Raw genomic sequence first — 21,628 nt, 5'->3', positions numbered from 1 at the left:
GTACATTTTTTTAGCTGTTCATAACCGGAAAAAAACAGGATTTAAGGTAGGACCCCAAACATAGCTATAAACAGTTTTTACAGCACTAAAATTCTGTTTAAATGAATTTGGTTGTGTACTGTGTTTGTTAGACTCTATAAGATATAGATTCTCTTTAAAACTGCTAATGCTAATAGCAAGGTGACCTTCCACAAATTCTCATTTATAAATTATCACACCCAGGAAAAAAATGAGGTGTTTTATTTGCCACAACCTTTGACACACAGACTTCTTCACTCAGCGAGCGAGACACTGAATTATTTCAGTTGCTGAACACAATAGAGTTGGCAATATACAAATTTTATTCAAGCATACTTTTAAATTTGAACAATATTCAGTAGAATTTAACAAAGAGCTATTTGTCTGAAAATTTCCAATGGATAGAGTAGAAAAGAGTATATGTAGGAATATAACAGATAAAAAATAATATCTGCATAGCCAGAGAGAAGACCCACGTAACCCAACTGGAAATAACCCTGGCTTTCAAAGCAACGCTACATACCAATAACCAGATCATTTTTTTGTGTACTTTTGCATTGAGTGACAGGTCAGGAAAACAAGGGAACGATGCCAGAACGCCCGACTACACCCAAGCAAGTCAACGGGTTCATTGTGGCGCATGTCCACAGGACACAGTGCGCTTCACAGATACCGAACGCCTTCGATTGTGGGCGCACAATGGATGGCCACACACACACACACACACACACACACACACACACAGTCAGGTGTACCCAGGTATCTCCCAAAAATGGTTAACAACAATCTCATTTGATTAACTGCTCATTTATCAGCCTCGAAAGCAGCAGCAACTTTATTTGAAGATTATTTTGATGTAAACATTTGTGGTTTTGATTGTATTATGAGAAGGAAATAACGCTGGCAGATGACCAATACTGAGTCAGCGAATACAGAGCAGTTCTCCTCACCAATTCTGTCAGACATATCGAAAATGTACAACCGGGATACGTTTCACAGAAATACAAGCACAAAGAAAAGAAAACATTTGTGTTTTAATAATATATATATATATATATAGATTTCGTTATTATTGTTGTTATTAAACCAATGAAAGTACCATAAACATTGAAGTTTGAATGATGACGCCAAAAGTAAAATAGACAATGGGGGTTATAGTCAAAGGAATAAATTATAAAGGTGATGTACACAAAAAAAATATAAGCATTAAAGATATTTACAACTAACTTTGAATATGCCAATTTATTTGCTGTACATGCTGTTTATATGGGAAGGCTCTCTGGTAGCTGGAAGGAGGCATCACCATCTTCAGCGTACACCTCATTTATCACAGAAACATATTAATGCCAGTGTTCCGTTGTGCACTAATTAAGAAAATACTGAGGCTGATTACGGATCGAAATCTTCATATAAATGAAGGTCAAAAAACGTAAAAGGTAGAGTCACCTGATCTCAATTTCAATGCTTGAAGACCAATCCGCACCTTAAAACCAGCTGGTTCTGTACTCAGGTGCAGGGTCTCAGTGGATTGTCCTTTAAAAAGAACAACTGCTTACACAACTCAAACTTCATTGTAAGAAAAGCAGAGTATTAAAATACACTTTTACACAGTTAGAAGAAGAGTACAAAAGAGATTTTTAATGGCACAAAAATCCTTGCAGCAGAATTCTAGTCTTCTCCATCCTGAGACGAGCGTTAGTGATCAGTAGCCATTGGTTTGTAAGAAAAGTCACAATTAGAAAATAGATTCTCTTCTTTGAGTTTAGCTGTATGTTGATCACAGCGATGCGCCAATTGGTCCAATTGGCGAGTGAGACTACGCCCTCTCAAAGAGAATCGAAAGGTGTCAGTCTGGTACCTAATCTCACAGCGGTCGGGACACTATAGCTGAAATGTTGCACAGCGGAAGCATTGTTTTAAAGTCAAATCTGTCACCTGAATATATTCCAGCGGATCCAGGTCTAAGAACAAAACACAACCTAGATCGTCCCGGGAAAAATGACTGTACGTTCCAAATAGTGGAAGACAGACTCTTTTTAAAATGGTACCCCCCCCCCCCCCCCAAAATGAAAATTCAGTAACGCCCCGGGGGCTTCCAGCAGGGACATTCATTGTCTGGATGATTTCCCCCCCCCACGCCACGGTCTGGCGTCACTTGCGGTGTTGGTGGTCGTAAACGACGAGACCAGCTGGGTGAGCTAACACAGGGGGGGGGGGGGGAACGCATGCGGAATGTATACATTTAGGGCGCCTCACAAACACAAAGAAGGTAGGAAAACCTGCTCGGATGTGACGGGGGGGTTGATTTGACATACGGAATGACACAGCACTGGTTAATAAACTCTAAATACCACAGTGTAGCCTTTCAACCTGCGATAGAAGAGCAAGACGGCGACTTTGGAAAGAAGCAGGAACTGAGAGTCGCTGATTGGTTTCTTGTCCCACGGGGTAACAGTTGATGTGTTGATGTTGACAGTACCCAGAATGCAGTCTGCCCTCTGCCCCCCCCCCCCCCCCCTGCCCCCGTCTCACAGTAAGGGGGCAAACCCTGACACGTACCCGTACCCTCTAGGAGTGGACGCACATGCTGGGTGTTGCGCATGCAGGACGCATGCACACTCCGCACACGCTCGGCCCAGTTACAGGTTCTCTCCTGGCTGGTACTGCGGCTCTGTGGCGTTGAAGTAGTCCTCCAGGAACCCTTGCAGGTACTCGAAGGTGGGCCTCTCCTCGGCCTCTTTTCTCCAGCAGGTCAGCATCAGCTCATGCATGGAATCGGGGCACTCGGCGGGACACGGCATCCTGTAGCCGCGCTCCACCTGGTCCAACACCTCCCGGTTCACCATTCCTGGCAGGGCAGAGGCGCGAAGGAAGAAACGCACAATGGTCACAATTCGAAGCGAATCATTTCTCAGGACATCGACCGTCATGCTGCTGAACTGGTGGGGCGTGATGTCGGCAATTGACTCTCTGTGATTAAAAAAAATGCCTTTAAGGAGAAAGGGAGGAAACAATCCTTGCCTGGATAGGGCACTCTGCCCTTGGTGGCCAGTTCGGTCAGCAAGACGCCGAAGGACCAGACGTCAGATTTAATGGTGAAGCGGCCGTACAGAGCAGCCTCGGGAGCCGTCCACTTGATGGGGAACTTGGCTCCTGCAAGAGGACAGGTTAATCATTTTAGCAGACATGGAAACTACAATCACCACCTTGTCGCGTTGCAGTTTGCATTCATGTCAGTCCAAAATCACTTTACAATTTAAGCTGAGGGGTTACGAGATACTCAAAAAGAAGAGAAAGAAAACAAGATGAATCTCTAATGCATGAACCTTTGCTAACATGTTGTTTCAAACACTGGATACTTTTCAAACCTAAATAGTTGAATTACGGTGGGAAAAAAACACTTCACAAATGGAAACCTTTTGGTCAGAAGCAGAGAAGGTGGAGAACCAACTTGCTAAATTGAGAAACTGGAAGAGAAACTCCTTCCTGCCATCTCACCTTGCCTTGCGGTATATTCATTGTCCTCAATGAGGCGAGCCAAACCAAAATCAGCCACTTTGCAAACCAGATTATCTCCCACCAGGATGTTAGCGGCTCTCAGGTCTCTGTGCACATAGTTCATCCTCTCCACGTAAGCCATGCCGGAAGCAATCTGAGAAATAGACACACTTTTGGGATTGTCTGGACTGAAAGAAAGCACCTGTGATAGTTAAAAAAAATAAAAATAATAATAATTTAAGAGTTGCTGTAGCCAATGATTGGTGCTGACCTGTGAAGCCATGTCCACCAGTTGGGGGAGGCGGAGCATTTTGCCCATGTCGCCTTTCAGGAAATCCAGTAAACTACCTGTTGGCAGAGTCAAATGCAGGTGTGTATAAAATTGTTGGAGCCATTTCAGCTATCATGCTGTTACCCTTAACCGATGGCTTATACATTTACATACATTACATACATACATTTGTTTTGTGAGTTGCTTAGTTTTAAAGATCACCTTGGGAGATGTCTTGCTTCTCTATAATGGAGCTACAGTGCATGGCACTATATGGCTACAACTACTTGAAGAACATACACGGTGATGAAAAACGTCATTGGTTTTCTGCGTTTTACTGTATCCATGATTACATATCTATTATATGTATAAGTGTGAAGTGGCCGTGCTGACCTTGTCCCATGTACTCTGTGACGATGTAGATGGGTTCTTCGGACACCACGGCATAAAGCTGAACCAGCTTTTCATGTCTCAGTTTCTTCATGACCTGAGCTTCCTGCAGGAAGGCCTCCGGAGACATGGTGCCTGGTTTCAGAGTCTTTATTGCCACCCGTGTTGTCCCATTCCAGGTTCCTGAGTTCAAAAAGGAGTACTTCAAACCCAGTATTGATTGTTAGAAGGCAACTATCCTCCCGCATATAGATATGTGAAAGCAAATGACCAACGCTTATACAGATGGAACAAAACGTTGAGTAGTGATTTCCAACTGGTGGTGCCTGTACCTCGTTGGGTTGGGGGGGTACGGGGAAAGATTGTGAGTAGCTACTACGCCGGAACACCACGTTGATTAATCTCTGGCATGGCGACCATGAGAGCTACGAGCTATAGAAACAATAATAGCTTTAAAGAGAAAAGGAGGAGATGAAATACACGATTTCAGTAAAGATCTGAAATGACTATGGTAGGATATACATTCTATTTCAGTCTGTCTATAGTTTGCTGGAAGTGTGCGTTAGCATACGTTTCAATGGAATGACGAAAAAGAACGGAAGACGCAGGTTTTTTAAATCAGGGAACGGATCGACGCACGGCTTACCCATCCACACCTCCCCAAAGCAGCCCTGTCCCAGCTTCAGGTCGAGATGCAGGGACTCTCTCGGGATTTCCCAGGCATCCTTGGACAGGCCCTGAGTCTGAGGCTTCAGCACAGGACAAATGTCTGTCAGACTGTGACACAGCCCGTCGGAGTGCTCTGCGGGACAACAAGAGAAGGCATGTGGTGAAGAAAGGGAAGCGCGCTTCCTTCCAAATCGCAAAAAAACAACCTCCACGTGACAGTATGAACTCACTGCGATAGTGGTTGACCAGCTGCTGCAGGTTGCTGAACTGCGTGCGAGACGTGATGTAGAAGCCTCCGCTGTCCAGCTTCCTGATCTTGTAGTGCTTCACATTCAGCCCTTTGGTGTTGTCGTAGTCCAGTACGGACAGACAGTAGGCACCTTAAAAGAAGAGGAATTTAAAATAGCGCGATAACATTGTTTTTGTGGATGTTAAAATAAGAAATTAAGCTTTCAAGTTCTGGTGTGCTCATTGCGCCACAAGGGGGCAGCATCCGTCAGATGATTAAAAAAAAAAACTGCATGAATCCCAGAGCTCTGTGAATGTTAAAACTGGGTGATGTGGCCTGTGGTTGCGAAGGCTCCACGCTGACCTACTTCTGTCGGGCTCAACCCACCAAGCACCTCTCCACTCACTCATCTCCTCGCCCTGCCTCATCCCTTCCCGCCCCGTCTCCCTTTTCCACACAGGGCTCCACAAACATATCCAGTACGAGGAATAATGAAATTTACTTGTGTACATAAATTACACACACACACACACACACACACACAGCAAGCTAAACCTGAGGGGACAGCGCTGCCTGCAGACAGAAAGTGTCCCACGGGGGCCACATCCCACCGCCTCCCATCTGCTTTCTCTCTCTCTTCTCAAGCCTGGCGCGGCGACATTTCGTCGTAAACACGTGACGGAATGAGCTTTTCTTTCTCCGTGCATTCTGGTAAGACATGTCACGAGGCTTCGTGTCTAAGATCTAATGTTTGTTTTTTTAATTGTCGGGCTGTTAAAAGTCATACAGCTACAACAACCCTTTCCCCGTCCCACACGGTTGGTTTCATTAAAATACTTTAAAATCATGCATGAATGACATATTGCTCGTGCAAAAGGCAAATTTGCCCACGTGGAGGAATTTCCTTTAACAAAAGCCCTTTTTTATTTTAAAGAATTTTGGAGCAAACAAAGGTTTTCATACCAAGCATATTTTGGTTTTGAGACTTGAGGTTTGACACCCAGCCGACCCTCTCCTTCGTGTGAGGGCCCCCTTACCTTTGGTGGTCTCACTCTCTCGCACCAGGAAAGTCCCTCTCCTGTTCTCTAAACTTAGCAGCATCCTCTCGGAGTCGCGGCGAGTGATTTTACCAAAGTACCACCTGGTGAGGTTGAGATGAAACGAAAAAACAAACAAACATGGGACACACAGGGAGCAGGTCGGTGAGGGGGGGGGGGAGATCAATGTGTGTGGGAGAAGAAGGAGAAGGAATGATGAGGCAGGGGTGAGTTGCCGCTCATGGTTTCGGTAAAGGAAGTGAAACTTTTGTTCTCTGCGCTCCAGACGCAGCGCATACTGACGCCTGCAGCCGCTTACCTGGACTCTAGAGTCAGTCTGAGATGACTGGGAAGGCAGGAGGAAAAGTGAGAAACGGAGTTGTTATAAAAGTATAATAGAGTGTGGTTTGTGCGGCTCGTTTGTGTAAGCATGCAGGTTGGCATGCAAAGTTAAGCAGCGTGCCCCCCCCCCCATGAGAAGAAAACAGTCAACGTGCCTCAGACATATTAAAGAAAGCTTCCACATTCTGTTGAAATACGCTTCATTGCTTTCTTGACGAAACCTAGAAACATTAATAGCAGTCTGAAGCAGAGTTGGTTTAGCTCAGCGTTACATAACACATTATTACAGCCTCTATGCTAAGCTAAGCTAAGCAGCTGCTGACTGAAGCTCAATCCAACAGAGAAAACACGCATGGGACATGTGAGTGTGCTTGATTAAGAACAGTTACAAGAGACAGCAAAAAAAACAAAAAAAGAGAAAGGGGGTTTACTCTTCTGCCTGGATGGAGTCAGATGGAGCCACATAATTGCTGGGGATGTAACCGCTCTCTCCGGTGGTGAGGGAGCGCGCCAGCCACCAGTCGCCCTCTCTGCACAGATGAACACACACACACCTTCACACCATCGCAAAAAACACCCGACGAGTCAGTGTGACTTTAAGGGCTGGTGTTTATCAAGTGTCTCAGAATACCCCCCCCCCCCCCCCCCAAAAAAAATGCTACTACTACTGATAGAAATTTGCTTCCCCTGTAGCCACTCGAATGTTCTTTGGTCGCCACAGTAGCCGAGCCCTCGGCTCCTGGAGAAGCTTGATAAAGGCGAGCCCAGGTATCGCTAATAAATGGGTGTTATGTCATTTTAATTATAACCAAACATGCATCTGTGTGGGTGTGACAACACGAAGGGACGGTGCTTCTGATCTACACTTAATTAAGGAGTAAGTATAGCTTTACAGCACTACATTCACTTCCAAAGTAACATTGCGGCTTGATTTACGTCGCTACTGGTTGACCTGGATTGAGCGTAGTGCTGCAAGGCGTCACACAAACTTCCCCAGACTGCTTCACTACAGGTTCTAGGGCTGCATCGGCAGAGTTATGTGGTTTGTAGCTCTCTAGCAAAGTGGTGTTACAGTGCAAACAGGACTTGATGTTCTTGATATACGAACACAGAGACAGACAAACGGCACATTTGAGTTACAACGCCAGGGAAGCTTCACAAACCTGCAGTTCACTTTCCTCCTATGAAAAAATGTGAGGTTTGTGATGAAATAGAAAAGAGAGATGAAAAGGAAATGGTGGAAAAGACAGGCGTTATAGAAAGAAAGCTGTTAAAAAAATTGTGCAGATTCATAATTAAACCAATATGCTGCATGAAATGTTTTTAATCATTGCATAACTTGCAGAAATGGAAGGCACAACAATGGTGGAAAAAGGTCGAAAAACATGCAGAACGGACACAATTATTACAATCAGGTCACTGTTTAAGGCTACAAAATTTGAACTGGACCAATCAGAAAGCTATGAGAAGCTTGCCTGCCACCTGACTGCAATATACCCATAAAACTAATCTTAGAGATTGTTCATGTATTCTGGTTGTACTTGACCCACTAATGATCCAGGTCTTTGCTTTCACGGGGAGAATCCACTATTGTCCTCAGCTCCTGCCTTCTAGGTCAGTGGTTTGATAGCAAAGCAGCACTGGGGGTGCCGCGCTACAGTATGTGGCTCACTGCACCTTCCGTTGGTTCATAGAGCAAGCTCTGGTCTTTTGTGAATGAAGCTAAGGATTTTCTAGAAACGCGTCAGCAAACTCTACTGAAGAAGCCTGTTTCCATGGTTACAGTGGGTTTCGGGAGAGAGGCGACGGGCTTCGGGGTGCAAAGGAGTGAGTCAAACCACCGAGCAATAACTCAGACCGTGTCTATGTGCAGTAATCCCTCATCATTCAAAGAGAGATGTGAGAACGTTATTAAAGATTGATTTTCCTTACGTGTTGTTCACTATCTGGAGGCGTTCACCCTTCCTGAAAGAAAGGTCTGAGGCCGTTCTAGACTCATAGTCATACAATGCCACGAATGTTGTCACGCCTCCTGTCAGGACAGAGAGTTCGGCCATTACCCGACACAAATTGTTGTTTGACACGATTAAAATCAAAGACACAATAGAGCTAAATACATCCCGAGGTTCTCACCTGCTAGCGTGATTCTGTTGGGAGAGGTGACAGTGTTGTTGTCCACACCTCCAAACAGGGTCATCTCTGCATTATTGGTCATAGGCTGATTGCCACCCAGACCGCCCTCCATGGCGGGACTACGGTTGGGTGTTAAGGACTGTTGATTGGCGCCGAGGTGGTGGCCGCCAACCCCGCCGCCGGAGCCGAGGTTGCCCTCGAGGCTGCGTGTGCGCTGGCCGACATCCTTCGGCTTACTCTTGGATCCTCCCATGGCCGAGGCCTGTAGTGCATTTAAGGAAGAGAGGCATCAGATAGTGAGTGAAATTGTATTTCAAGGCACTATGAGAAACAAAAATGATGTAATAATTTAGCACCGGATGCACCTTTCTTTCTCATGTCAAATTCTCAAAATACACGGTCTGGAAAATTTCCTTTGACTGACAACCACGATGGCACGATGCAGCAACCAGAGACGGGAAGGAGACCACGTCTCTAAACCCACCCGAGAGACACAGTGTCACGTAGGACACATGAACCACGGCTCCCGGGGGGGGGGGGGGAGCAGCTGCCGCGGCGCGGGTTTCCAAACACACACATTTTAGCACCGCCACCAGCTGAGCATACACACACACACACACACACACACACACATTCCTGCCTGAACATGTGTCGGACACAGATGCACAGAGAGAGGCATCCGCGTCGTGTGGCGCCATGGTCCGTAGCTTTATTCAGATAGACACATTTTTAGCCACATGGGCAACACTAAAAGAAAGAAAAAAATCTGTTGTACAGTACAGTGTACAGTATATTCCAATTGTTTTTACGAGCGGTTTAGAGACATTTCTGAAATGGGAACGAGGCGGTTGTTTTCATCTGTGCTCTCCCACGGCTCCATTGAAAAAATAAAATGGATTTTCCCTCACAGAACACAGGGGTTGCTGATCTGTGTAAATGCCGGACGTTGCTAAATCCAAACTAACTCTTTTGGAAACACCAAAGTCACAAAGCAAAAACATCCAAAGAATCTCATCAAGTGGTGCCAAGAAAGAAATTGCCTAAAAAGGCTAAAAATGCTCTCCAGCTTGGGTGAGATGTGATGCAATAACTCTAGGGATCAAGGGAGTGACCCCGTTCACATTGAGGCTCATTGCATCCCTTGTTAATTTGAAAGAATTGATTAGTGCAGTTTCCTGGTCAAAATAATCAACACATGCATCGATAACGAATCCTCTGTGTGCAGCCACTGATCCATTCATGTGCTCTACGAGGGCCGTGACATTTGACATCACACTGCTTGAACATAGTTCAAGTCATTTGTTGCAAGTTCCAGATCGATTTAACCAGTGTGAGCATGCGAGTTATTAGATGACAGTGTTAAAAAGCATAAAAGGGTCGTTTATCTACGAACAAAAAATGGAGAGTCTCTCCAAAAAGCCAGATGAGAACAGACCAAAGGCCAAGAGGCAGTTTTGGATTGGATTTGAATTCTACATCTCTTCATTACTAAACCCCCCCCTCCCCCTCCCCCTCCCCTCCCCTCCACTCCCCTACTTGGGCTGATGAAATGGCTCCAATAACAGCTTAGTGCCAGGAAATCGTTGCACTAAGCCGAGGATAATTTAGAGTCAAGCCTGTGTTATCATTGGGTAGCTATATCCACGGGGGTCTATGCTACTTTATAGAAAACATTAAGGTGGGGCTGGTTGGGGGGGGCGCTTCAGATAAGCAGGGGGGGGGTGGGCGGGTCGCAGTGCATAGCAGGGCCGAGCATAGGTGTCAGGCCTGCTCAGCCCTTTAGCTGACATCACCGTGCCCGACTGTTGCTGTTTAAGAGGCCACACATCTGTTGGATCTGACATTGGAGTCAGCCAATGCACAAGCGCCCCCCCCCCCCCCCCATTCGCAGGCGACCAGTCTAATCCTCAACCAGAGACAAGCGCCGACACACACGCCGACACACACACACACACGCTGGCGGGCACGCTCGCAGTCAGGGCCATGGAGTGACATATGGTGGAAAAAGCGCGGCACAAAGAAGAGCGCGGTTATCTAACGGATATTAGCAGACATGTCACTGGTTCGTGTCAGTCATTTTGTCTGCCCCCCCCGCTGAGATTCCTATGGATGTGTGCACATAGGAGCTCATCCAAAAGACAAATGCAGCTCAGAAACGGAAAGAAATTGTAAAAACGGGAGTAATGGAAGGAACCGCGGGGTTCATATTGAGGAGGGGAGGGCGAGGTTCCATGGAACTGGACAGTCGTTAGCCCCCCCCCCCCCACCCCACCCTCTTCTCCCACCCCAGGGCATGTCTGCATATAATGGAGGTCGCAAGTGTAACAAGGCGTGCAGGTTGGCCCGACACGAGAGTGCAGACACAAAGATGTCGGGCGAACCAGGCAGGCGGATGGGTTGCATAGTTAATAAGCCGTCGCGGCGGAGTCGCTCCCGGTCTCATCCACCGTTGTCGGCCCGACGGGAAGCTCCCCCCGTTGGGCACACTTTATGCGCCTTGTCGCCTGAATGAGGAATCACTAAAAGAGAGAGAGCTTGGATAAAACATTATGCGGACACGCCATTGCTAAATAATGGCGACACGCTGAACATGATCGCGGGGACGGGTTAGCTGTGCACGTGCCACGGCGTCTGATATGATTCAGCCTCCCACAAATGCCAAGGTCGAAAAGAATTAGCAGTGTCCCAATACTGCAAAACCAGACAAATGCGCCGAAAAGTCCCTGAAAAACAGGACGGAAACCGAGTGAGCACCGAACACAGGAATTGAGAGAGTCTCCCTTTCTTCACTACCCAGTTTGCAACAAAACCATCTTTTGTCAGCTCACAGCAGGCGGAGTAAACAAGACACAGAAGTGGCCTTTAGCTCGCAGGCTGCCAGCCCTTAGCGTGCTTCAGCTCCAACAGCCGGCAGGAAAATATGGAAATGAAGGAAGTCGTGAGGGCAAACAATGTCATGTTTTGCAGGAATGCGGTGTGTGAATATATCATCGGTAGCTGATGATAACAAGAGACCGAGTCTGGCCTAATAGGGATGAGATACTGTAACAAGCACCCACCGTTTGGGGGTGGGGGAGTGTGTGAGGGGGATGCATGCAAAATCCCTCTGGCAAGGTGGGGGTGTGTGGCTGAGTGAGTGGGGGGGGGGGGGGGGATTTGTTTAATTATGCATAAGATCTTACAATGAATTCCAAATCCTTCAAGTCTCCGGGGCCTTTGGTAAATGGAAATAGTCTTTTAATATCGCTGCCAGGGTTGTTTTCCACCAACGGGATGTTGAATATCCCTGGTTAGCTTGCTTCTTCATTTGAAAAGAAAAGAAAAGAAAACAATGACGATCTCCGCCATTGAAGAAAATAGAAAAGAGGAGTGGTCGTTAATAGGCTTCACTGATGGAGTCGTTGTCACCACACTGGTCCATTTCCTTTGTGGTTAACTCCCCTGTGGCTCCTCAAAAAAAAAGAAGGATCAAATAGTCATGAACATCAAAATCAAGGAATCCTGCCTCAGATGTTTGGTACGGACTCCCCAACACAGGGCTGGAGTGAACTGGGAGGAACACGGAGGGAGGGGGGGGGTGAGACTCCGCTATGTGATGCGGCGTGTCGGGGCTTGCGTGTCGCTGCGGCAGCTACAGTAGGAGACCTCGCACTTTGCCTGCTGGTATTGGCATGTGGTTGCACATGTTCCGACGATCTACAGTTCGCAAGTAAAGACCGGCCGTTAATGCCTCAGGCGGTGGGTCAAAGGTCACAATCAAGCTTTAGCTGAAACCCAGAACAAAAAACAAGACAATGAAACGTTTGTCTGGACACCTCGTCACGTTGTAGGACTAACTGGGGCTCGCATTCCAGGCCTCGGCCTCTTTGCATAAGTGGACATGTTTGGTGATTTGGACGTGTGAGTGTGTGTGTGTGTGTGTGTTGTTGTGTGTCTACATGGAACATATCACAGTGTGTGCAAGCGTGGTTTACTGGTCCTGGCGGATGTATTCCTTCATCTCAATGCTCTCTATGTAATTATCCCGGGGTGGGGGGGTGGGAGGGGCTATTGAGGCTTTGACTACTGCGTCACCAGCCACCGGCCGTATAGCATAATCCAGCCCCGCTCCTTCTGTCCAGATTATTAACAACTATTCTGTAGTCGGCAAGAGCGGGCGCAACGGCGGGACGGGACAGACCGGTCGAACCACTACAGCTGCGGCTGCTAGCACCCAAAGCCCGTCTGCTTATCATGTCTCAACAAAAAAAGCAGGAAAAAAAAAAGACATCTCCGCCTACAATAATTTACAACCCCCCTGTATACAGCTCGATAATGTAACACACTCATTCTGAATCACAGCAGGTGGGGCTGGTTCCTGATTCTGGACAAAACTCAGGTTTCAGTTGAACGTCCTCTTGTTTTCTCTACTTCGTCAAACAGAAAAATAGAGGAAATGGCTGCTGAGAACTGCATTCCCTGCACAGGTTTAAGCAACGGACATCCTTCCACATACTTCCCATTTCATCCCCCATCAGGTGAACGCGCCGAGCTGAAGACGAAGTAACACACTTTTAAAGCATGGGGCATTGTATCGTAAGTACACCCTGAACTGTGAGCTGCTACTCTGCGTCTGTAGATCTGAGGGTAAACAGACACACCCCCCCCCCCCCCCCCCCCCATGGCAGGACTTCGCTGAGTCCTGGACACAGAGTGTGTACCGATCCCCCCCTCCGCGCTCCTCTCAGACAGATACCGGGATGGGGAGGTGGTGAAGTCAATATTTACCATCCCCCCCCCACACACACACACACACACACACAGCTCGTTGCCATGGAGGCGCTTCCAAGCATTCCACAAACCAACAAACTACACGGAGGCAGAACCTTTTGGGCCAGAACACTGCATGCCTCTCCGGTGACCAGCGGCTCCGTTTCTCTAGATTATGTGGAATATCGGTCACTCCCCGCGGAGCGCTTGGGAGATAAAACAGAGCAGCGTTTGGACAAAGAGGGAGGGAGAGTGACACGGAGGAAGAGAGGAAAACGTCCCTTAAGAAATTCCTTCCGTTATGAAACATTAGCGTTTACTCATTGTCCCGGTCTCTCAGCAGGGTTCGGGCTTCTATGATAGGATGAGAGGCCTCGAGCCCCTTTTCCCCTTCCTGTGAGATGCCCATGTGTGTGTTTGTGTGTGTCTGCACACCAAAACTGCAAGCTATATAGTGCGTTCAGATCACCTTTCTGCTTGCCAAACGTCCCACAGACAGCTAGCCCGACCTTTAGAGTCACATGACATCGCTGGGCTCATACGGCTGAGCAGCTGGCCGCTCCGCCTTAAACCCTGTGCTCACAGAGGAATTTTTTTTTCGTCCACTTTCAAACAACAAACACTGCTGGCACCGACTGTAAGTTCATGGATTTTCTGTTATCCCCTTTTTCTAATCGGAGTATGAGATACAACAAATTATTTTGGGATTGAGGCTCAGTGAGAAAATATCTGGGCCATTTTAGTAGAGGTGATGTATTGGGAGGGACATACTGAAAGGGTTTGTTTAGCATTTCGGGACATGTGTTAATGGGGTTCCTCCCTGCGAGACTAGATAGGAGGATCAATACTACTTTTATTTCTGTGCTTAATATGACAACTGTTGCCTTAGCTTAAGAAGAAAAAAAATGGGGCAATTAGCCAAGTAAAGCATGTTACGTCTCCTTTGTTGAGCCTAAAAACATGAATGTGTGAATCTCTTTTCCAGTCAGTATGCCGAGTTTACCATCGTTCCCCTGATTATAACTCATCTCCATTAATCTCCTCTTCCTTTCCATTCTCCGTCTCCTCCTCCTTCAGCCGACCTCGTATTAAAAACCCCACACGGCCACTTATTGAGAACAACGGCACCTCCCGGTTCCCCAGCGATTCCATTTGGAGGAGGGGACGGCACCCGGCAGCAAAGACCAGTTCAATCCAGTCACTGGACAGCTATCAGGGCCAGTTCATAAAGTACCGTCCAGTCTCACATTGACTTTACACTCACTGTGGATCATAGAGTGTATTCATAGCAGTCATTTCGCACCTTTCCCTGTCAATTGTCTCACCCCAGACGTTCTGGAAACCCTCTCTTTGACCCTCAAACTCCCCCCACCCCACCCCCCGCAGTGGACCTGAAAAAAAAAAAACCTGCACTAACTTTCCCAGACAGGGTGTGACAGGCCCGGCTTAGGCGAGACAGACACAGAGGACATCACTGTAATTTCCTCTTGCTTAGCTCATCTGTTTGTTAACCGCTAATCAATGGCAGCGCATTTACCAATAGTCACCGTCGCACATTTGGAATGGAACACGGAACAAGCCGATGTGACAAAACACACGCCCCGTTTTATAACCCACGGTCTCTCAGCTGTCCCCGTATCGCTTGTGATGAACACAGGCACACATCCGGCAGCGGCGGCTGCTCTCATTCCTCTGGAAGAACCTATGAGATCTGAGGCATCTGTGCGTGCACAGGGCTGCGACTGCCGTACAGGGACCTGGGCGTGTTTCAGTGAATTGCGTTGACAGGGTGAAAAAAAAAGAAGAAGAAGCTGGTAGTGGCACATGTACACCGAGAATAGACAGAATACTTGAAATCGGCGATACGCTCTCCTGACAGATATATATCGAGGTTAACCGAGACGGGTGAGCGCTGGTCACATGTTTAAACAAGAAAAGGAAAGAGAGAGAGAAAGAGAGAGAGAGAAGGAGAAGATAAATATAATCCTCAAGGGCTTTGGCAACCCCCCCCCCCCCCCTCTCCCAGTCTTACTCGCTCACTCTCGGTCCAACGCCACCTCCTCCCATCTAGCTGCCCATCATTCGGGAAAGGAACATGGTCGAAATCAACTCTTTGCTTGTCAAATATTCAAGAACTCAGAGTGAGGGCCTGAAGAGACATTGAGAAGAAGGGAAACACCCCGGCTGACACCCCCCCCAATTCTTCAGAAATCCGTTCTTTGCGCTGCCCAATCGAACAGCCGAGTCCCACTGAACCCAAGGGGAGTCGGACCGTAGCTCGATATATAGATATATTCACAGAGAGAGAGAGAGAGAGAGAAAGAGAGAGAGAGATAAAGAGCAGATCAGGTCAAATTCAATCCAAAATGCTGAATCAATATTTAAAGCAACATCATGGCATGTCAACATTTTAAAAGATGTGAAAGTATGCCAGGTGTGCATTGTGAAATCCAGGTTGGCTGCAGCCGACTGGGGCCGAGTCATGGTTGAGGGAATGCGGAGGAGTGGAAGAAAAAGGCGGGTCGCAACTCCTCTCCCGCTCGCCGGGCACGCAGCAGGAATGCGGCGGCGAGCAGGTAGAAACACCGGGAGCATCCCGGGGGCGGCCTGCGGGCCCACGAGAGCACATTCCCTTCAACCGGGCCCATTAAAAAAGGGAGAGCGGGTGCCGAGCAGCCACGTAGTCGCAAAAACCCCCCCAAAAAACAAGAAAAGGCCAAGGATCAAGGTCGCGACTCACGCCTGTCCGTGTTTCAAACCCAAAGCTGAAGGCATGCAGAGGGTGTTTTAAAGCATATTTTTTTCATATTATTCACTGATAACATAGGGTGTGTGTGTGTGTGTGTGTGGGGGGGGGGGGGGGATGAACCCTACAAAAACATTCTAGGAGAGAGGGAACAGCAGACTGCGGAGAATTATAAATATAGCACGCTGCATCAACATTTCTATAGCTGCTGTGGATGAACTCAAACTGCTTCCTTAGAGATAAGAGACACAAAAAAAAGAGAAGCAGAACAAATCTGAAACACCCACCAGAGTTTGGCGTTCAAATTTGAAAACGGGCCCGTGTTACGTTTTCGTACGTATCGAAACACAAACTGCTCCCGAGCCACGACGTTTCCGTTCCAGATTTGAAGGGCGAGACCCCCGAACACCGGAGTGATTTCCTCTCTTTTGGCCCACCCTCTTTGTTCAGGAGGCACTGATTTCAATAATTCAAATGGGAACCATACGCTGACTGCCAGGCACTCCAAGCAGAGCGCCGGGTGGTTTTCTTTACGAAAACAGAAGGGTGGGTTCCATAAACCAGCCTCTGCCGAGAGGGAAGAAGGACGACGCTCCTGTTCCGTGTCTGATCGAGACCACAAATAAGAGGAAACGACACTGAGGTCGTGATGAAAGGCGCTGGAACAACTATACAGATTTTTGTTCGTATTTTGGTTTCGAGAATGCCAATGGTGGTGCGTTCTTGTGTTCTGCTAACAAACAGCTGAAAAATGTTAAGAAGCTTGAAGCAAAATTCAAAGCACATCCATTTCCTCTCAACTGCTTTCAAGTTGGCAACAGCTGAGGCCTGTGAGTGCAGAAGACCCTGCTGACGGAGCTCGCGGCGTTGAACCGGAGGGTTGGCCACCGGGTCAGCCGGTGGGACCGTTGTGCATTCAAAACGGGCCTCCGCTCGGGTAGGCGCACAATTGGTCCGTTTATATGTGCACATGAAGAAAAGCGCCGGGGTAACGACTCCTCGACGCGTCACTCGGTGAATTCATAAGCACCCGCTCCTCTCCATGTGAATTCGTCGCACAAATAATGCGTTCCCATCAAAACTCCCCATCTCGCCAAAACCCCACAGTGGTTCTCACAGGATGGAGAGCGCCTTACGCCCCGAGAACAGGGGGGCGGGGGGGGGTGGGGAGCAGCATCTCATCATCCCGACCAGGCTCGCACAGCTGCGCCCGCACAAAGCCACACACACACACACACACACACACACACACTGAGGCTTCTTAACCGAAACGCCAAAGACCTCTTTTCCTGTCACAACAAAAACGCGCACGCGCCAACGGGGGGGGGGGGGGGGGGGGGGGGGGGGGAAATGAGCGCGCGAAAGGGATCGCTTTTCCACTGAGAGGCCACACACTGGCTGGATTGAGTGGACGTGCGTGGCCTGTGTCGCCCCTGGACCGTTCCCAGAGCAGCGGGACAGGAAGTGGCAGCGCGGGATCCTCGGGGGGGGGAGGACACAAGCCATCCTCTGTTCGTCCGTGTCAAACTACTATGAGATACTTCATTCAAAACCGGCCAGCCAGCGCAGCCCCCCCCCCCCCCCCCCCCCCGACAGAGGCCTCAGAGGGGTATGTCAGGAGCGCTTCAGTTCTGCATCCTTATCATTCAACGGGGGGGCCTCCACTGAGCGCAACTTCCCCCCCCCCCCCCCCCCCCCTCCGCGGTTCACTTATTACAGGAAGTAATAAAGCCCCCGAGCGGAATCGGCGCGGAAGTGAAACTCTTTAGCGTCCGCGGGCAAACAAGGCGCACACAATGGGACGAAGGCGACAACGGAGTGGGCCACGGACACGTAGAGACGGGACTGGACGGGAGAGATGCGAGACAAAGAGGGAGAGAACAGGTGGCGTTGCGATACTATATGCCCCTGAAAGTGGCTGGGCGCTAATTAGCACCAAATCTGGGCCAGAGCAACAGAAGTTTAGTATCTGCCGCATTAAAAATTCAACGTTTTTTTTGTCAGCAGGAATCCGTCACGAATCTCACCCCCCTCCCTCTTTTGTGCGTCTCTCGCTCTCTCCCTTCCGAGTTTGTCCCACGTTTTACTGGCAAACGAGAGAGAGAGAGAGGTCGTTGGCTTTGTGCGTTTTGTTTGTGAAGTACTCCGAAGCCAAAAAGGGGAAATAACGTGTCGTTTCAACACACTGCTATCAGAGCCCGGACTGATCTACAGTCACCCTTTGACCCGCGGTTTGTTGTCATCTCTTGGTTTCAATGTGTTGCATACCTCTCAGCCATTAAGCCGGATCCTCATTCTGTCTCACAAAACGATCACAACACGTCGATCGTCTGAGCAAAAGGGAAAGTGGGCCGCGGACCGGATCAGATGCTGGACCCAGCAAACCGCCTGCTGGAGAGGAGTCTGTTTGAATGCAGGGGCGAAGGCGACAACCCACATCATTAATAATGTGCTCGGCCCGGGACGCCTGGGAAAAGGGTCTCTCTATACACACCGTCCCTAAATGGTTCTCCCTCCATCTCGCTCAATGGGTGCACAAAGGCAATTTGAGAAAAGTCGAAGCGCCTCGTCGCAGTGCCGCCGACTCCTGCAGGGCCGGGTAGCTGCGGAAAACAAGCCCTTCATTGATGCCAGGCCCAGTGAATCACCCTCAGACAGACAGACCTCTCTAGTAAAAAAAAAAAAGGGGGGGGGGGGGGGGGACGACAACAAAGGGGCCAGTCCACAACCACGCTGCCAATTAGCAGGAATTTCGGGCCACGAGAGCCACTTTCCACCAATCGCATTGGAGCCGACATAGACATCTACAGCTTTCACTGGGGAGCATTCATGGGATTCCAAGGGGCATTAGGTCCCCTGAGCGGAGCCCGGAACCAGGCAGTTGGAAAAGTACAATGGGACCATCTCGGTGAGAAAGACCTGGTAAAACTTGGCTTTACTGTAGATGGAAGAATCTTTCGTGAACCCTTTTTTCCCCCCTTTGAGACAACGTCAGAAGTGTTGATTTAGGGTGGGATACGAACTGACAGCAGCCCAAAAGGGCATCAGGCAGGCCAATAGGAGGGTGGGGGCGGGGGCTTACATGCAACAACACTTCATCCCGATCAGCATTAGTTTACATCATTGGCCTGACGCACAGTTTAAGGATGTTGGATCCACGGGATATAAAATGTTTTTGCCTGAATGTTGCCAAACATCCTAATTCCTTCTGAAAAATAAAACAACAACAAAAAAATCAAACTAAGTCTGTGGAGGATTTGTCTAATGCACTGTTGATAATCAAATATAATAACTATTTTATTTTCATGAAAAAAATACATGCATGACAAATACTGATGAGAAATGTTTCAGATTTCAAAAGAGTGTACAAAAAAATCTGGCCTCAATTGTGGGTTTATACACAATATTCAGGTTTTAGACAGATCAAAAAGCTCTGAAATCACCCTGCATCCGTGCCACAGCAGGTTCAAGTGTGTGTGTGTGTGTGTGTGTGTGTGTACTGTGTGTGGATGCGTGTGCCGTGACTGCACAAGCTGAATGACATGTGCATCTGAGAGTAAATGTAGTCTAGATAATAAACCGGGTGTCATTTTCTAGGCAGCGGATCTGGAAGGTGAGCCTGGGCCGGCAGTCGGGACTAAAGGTCAACGTCACATTGTTAAGATGCAAACCATCACGAAAAGGATCTGGACTGCATCTATAAGCTCAGGGAAAAAACATCACTGAGACTATACAATTACGCAGTCTTCCTCTATTATTAGTCGCCACCACATTAGAGTCAATATTTGAGGCCTTGACTCATGTTGAGTGGGAGAGACTAATCCTGTTTTTTTTAAATGTGTGTGGGATCCGACAGAAGGAAAATCAGTGGCATCCTGAGTGAAAAAAAGCACATTATTTAGAGCTGGCGCTGGTGAAAGTACACACACACGGTCTCTTCCGATCCCCTCTGATCGTCTCACTCTCACACAAAGCAGCACAAGTACAGCAGGTAGCCCAATAAAAACCAAAACTCGCCGCAGAGAGCTGCCAGGTTTCAGCTTGTGTTGTAAGAGCTTCCACCCAGGGAGCCGTTTCTCTTAAAATTGAGAAAATGCACAGCAAAGCGGTGTGTGGTCATGCTATTCACCAAAAAAAAAAAAAAAAACGCTGCAGAAGAAGGGATTGTGTGGTTGAGAATACAAACCAACCCTGATGAGTTACTGGAACTCTGGTACAGTGGCCTCCTCAAGCGTGACCTCGATAAATCACAAAGTGACAAATGACAGTGACCTACTGATCACTAATAAATACACATCACTTGGTTCATCGGGATGTGACGTGTGAGTCCAAAGATGAGGAGACCTCATCCCGCAGGCTCGTTTTTAAACCTCTCATTCGGTTATAAAGCGTCACTGAGGTCACCCCCCCCCCCCCTCTCTGAAATAACAAGTTCAGGCACTCACCCTGACGCGCGGGCCACCGGGGATCTTTCGCCGTGCGGCAGCCGCTGTTCTGACGGTACGGAAAAAGAGCGGATCTCGTATCAGGCCACCGGTGAACCCGAGAGGAGAAACCCAAAAAAAAAAAAAGTGTCAAGAGATTGTAAAAATCAGCGGCTCGGAGCAGGCGGCGGAGAGACCGACTGTGCCAAACGGAGGGTGCGCGGCGGCTGCGGCGGCGGCGGCGGCGAGGAATCCCATTCAACGGGGGGGCGGTGAGGTCATGACGCGCGGTGACTCCGGGGGGAACATCTCCCGCTCACATATCGACGAATGGAATTTAAAAAGTACACGCAGCGGATCGCCCAATTGGCGTGTGGAGACCCGTGCTGGCTGCTCCCGGGCGGTCGGCGTCTGTGCCCCGGAACGCCGAATCACGATCATAACACCGGGGTCTGAGAGGCGGTGTCGGGGAGGAGACGTCAGCGCGATGTCGACGTCCAATTGGTGGGATCGCTTCTCTTTTTCTTTTTTTTTTGTGCCCGAGCCCGAGTCCTGATTTCGGCGAAAAGGTCCCGGCTCACACGAGGCTTCAGGTTGAGATGCATCTGCACACTGCGACAGACAATTACGGTATTAAACATGTAACCGGGATGAAAGCTATTTAATCAATCATTCCAGACAATGACTGAACTATGTGTGTTCAGGACCTCTCTGAATACTGTTGTACAGAAAATGAAACATGTTTACTGCACAGGGGGAAATATCCCAAATAAAAGTCCCATATTTATATGTTGAAACGGATAATTTCTCAAGATTTGAGAAAACAGCTATAATAGGTCATCAAATCCTGAGATGTTAGCTTTTCGAAACTTACACATAAAGGACATTTAGTTTGGAAAAAATGTATTTGTACAGTAGGCCTACAAATATTTCATTTTTAGTACAAGAGTAGTCAGAGAGGTCCTGAACACCCTTCTGTGTGGAACTATTGATTAAATAGCATTGATTCTGGTTACTTGTTTAATACCCTAATTATAGAATGTGAGCAGAGTTACGTATTTAAAAGTAATAGTAGTAACAGCCAGCATTATGTCCTTAAAGCATCTTTTTAACACGACAAAG

The 21,628-nt window shown here is 48.2% G+C and overlaps 1 protein-coding gene across 4 annotated transcripts; it reads right to left on the bottom strand.

Moving 5' to 3' along the window:
- Positions 1 to 320: 320 nt before the first annotated feature.
- src (v-src avian sarcoma (Schmidt-Ruppin A-2) viral oncogene homolog) lies at positions 321 to 20,920 on the bottom strand. Of its 4 annotated transcripts, XM_037481192.2 has the most exons (14): positions 20,528 to 20,920; positions 8,588 to 8,849; positions 8,387 to 8,486; positions 7,618 to 7,635; positions 6,886 to 6,984; positions 6,432 to 6,458; positions 6,113 to 6,216; positions 5,077 to 5,226; positions 4,824 to 4,979; positions 4,181 to 4,360; positions 3,788 to 3,864; positions 3,517 to 3,670; positions 3,040 to 3,171; positions 321 to 2,866 (listed from the first exon to the last, which is right to left on the bottom strand). In XM_037481192.2, exons 2-14 carry the CDS (start codon positions 8,838 to 8,840, stop codon positions 2,658 to 2,660), a joined length of 1,659 nt encoding a protein of 552 aa, XP_037337089.2. In that variant the 5' UTR covers positions 8,841 to 8,849; positions 20,528 to 20,920; the 3' UTR covers positions 321 to 2,657. The 4 variants fall into 4 exon arrangements, with proteins under 4 accessions (XP_037337089.2, XP_037337093.2, XP_037337091.2 ...); XM_037481196.2 differs by lacking the exon at positions 6,432 to 6,458; XM_037481194.2 differs by lacking the exon at positions 7,618 to 7,635.
- Positions 20,921 to 21,628: the final 708 nt, after the last annotated feature.

This window comes from Pungitius pungitius, chromosome 1 (genome assembly GCF_949316345.1).
Source record: "Pungitius pungitius chromosome 1, fPunPun2.1, whole genome shotgun sequence".
In the NCBI taxonomy this organism is placed as follows: Eukaryota; Metazoa; Chordata; class Actinopteri; order Perciformes; family Gasterosteidae; genus Pungitius; species Pungitius pungitius.
The sequence above is the reverse complement of the archived record's forward strand: the minus strand, read 5'-3'. Positions and strand labels throughout refer to the sequence as shown.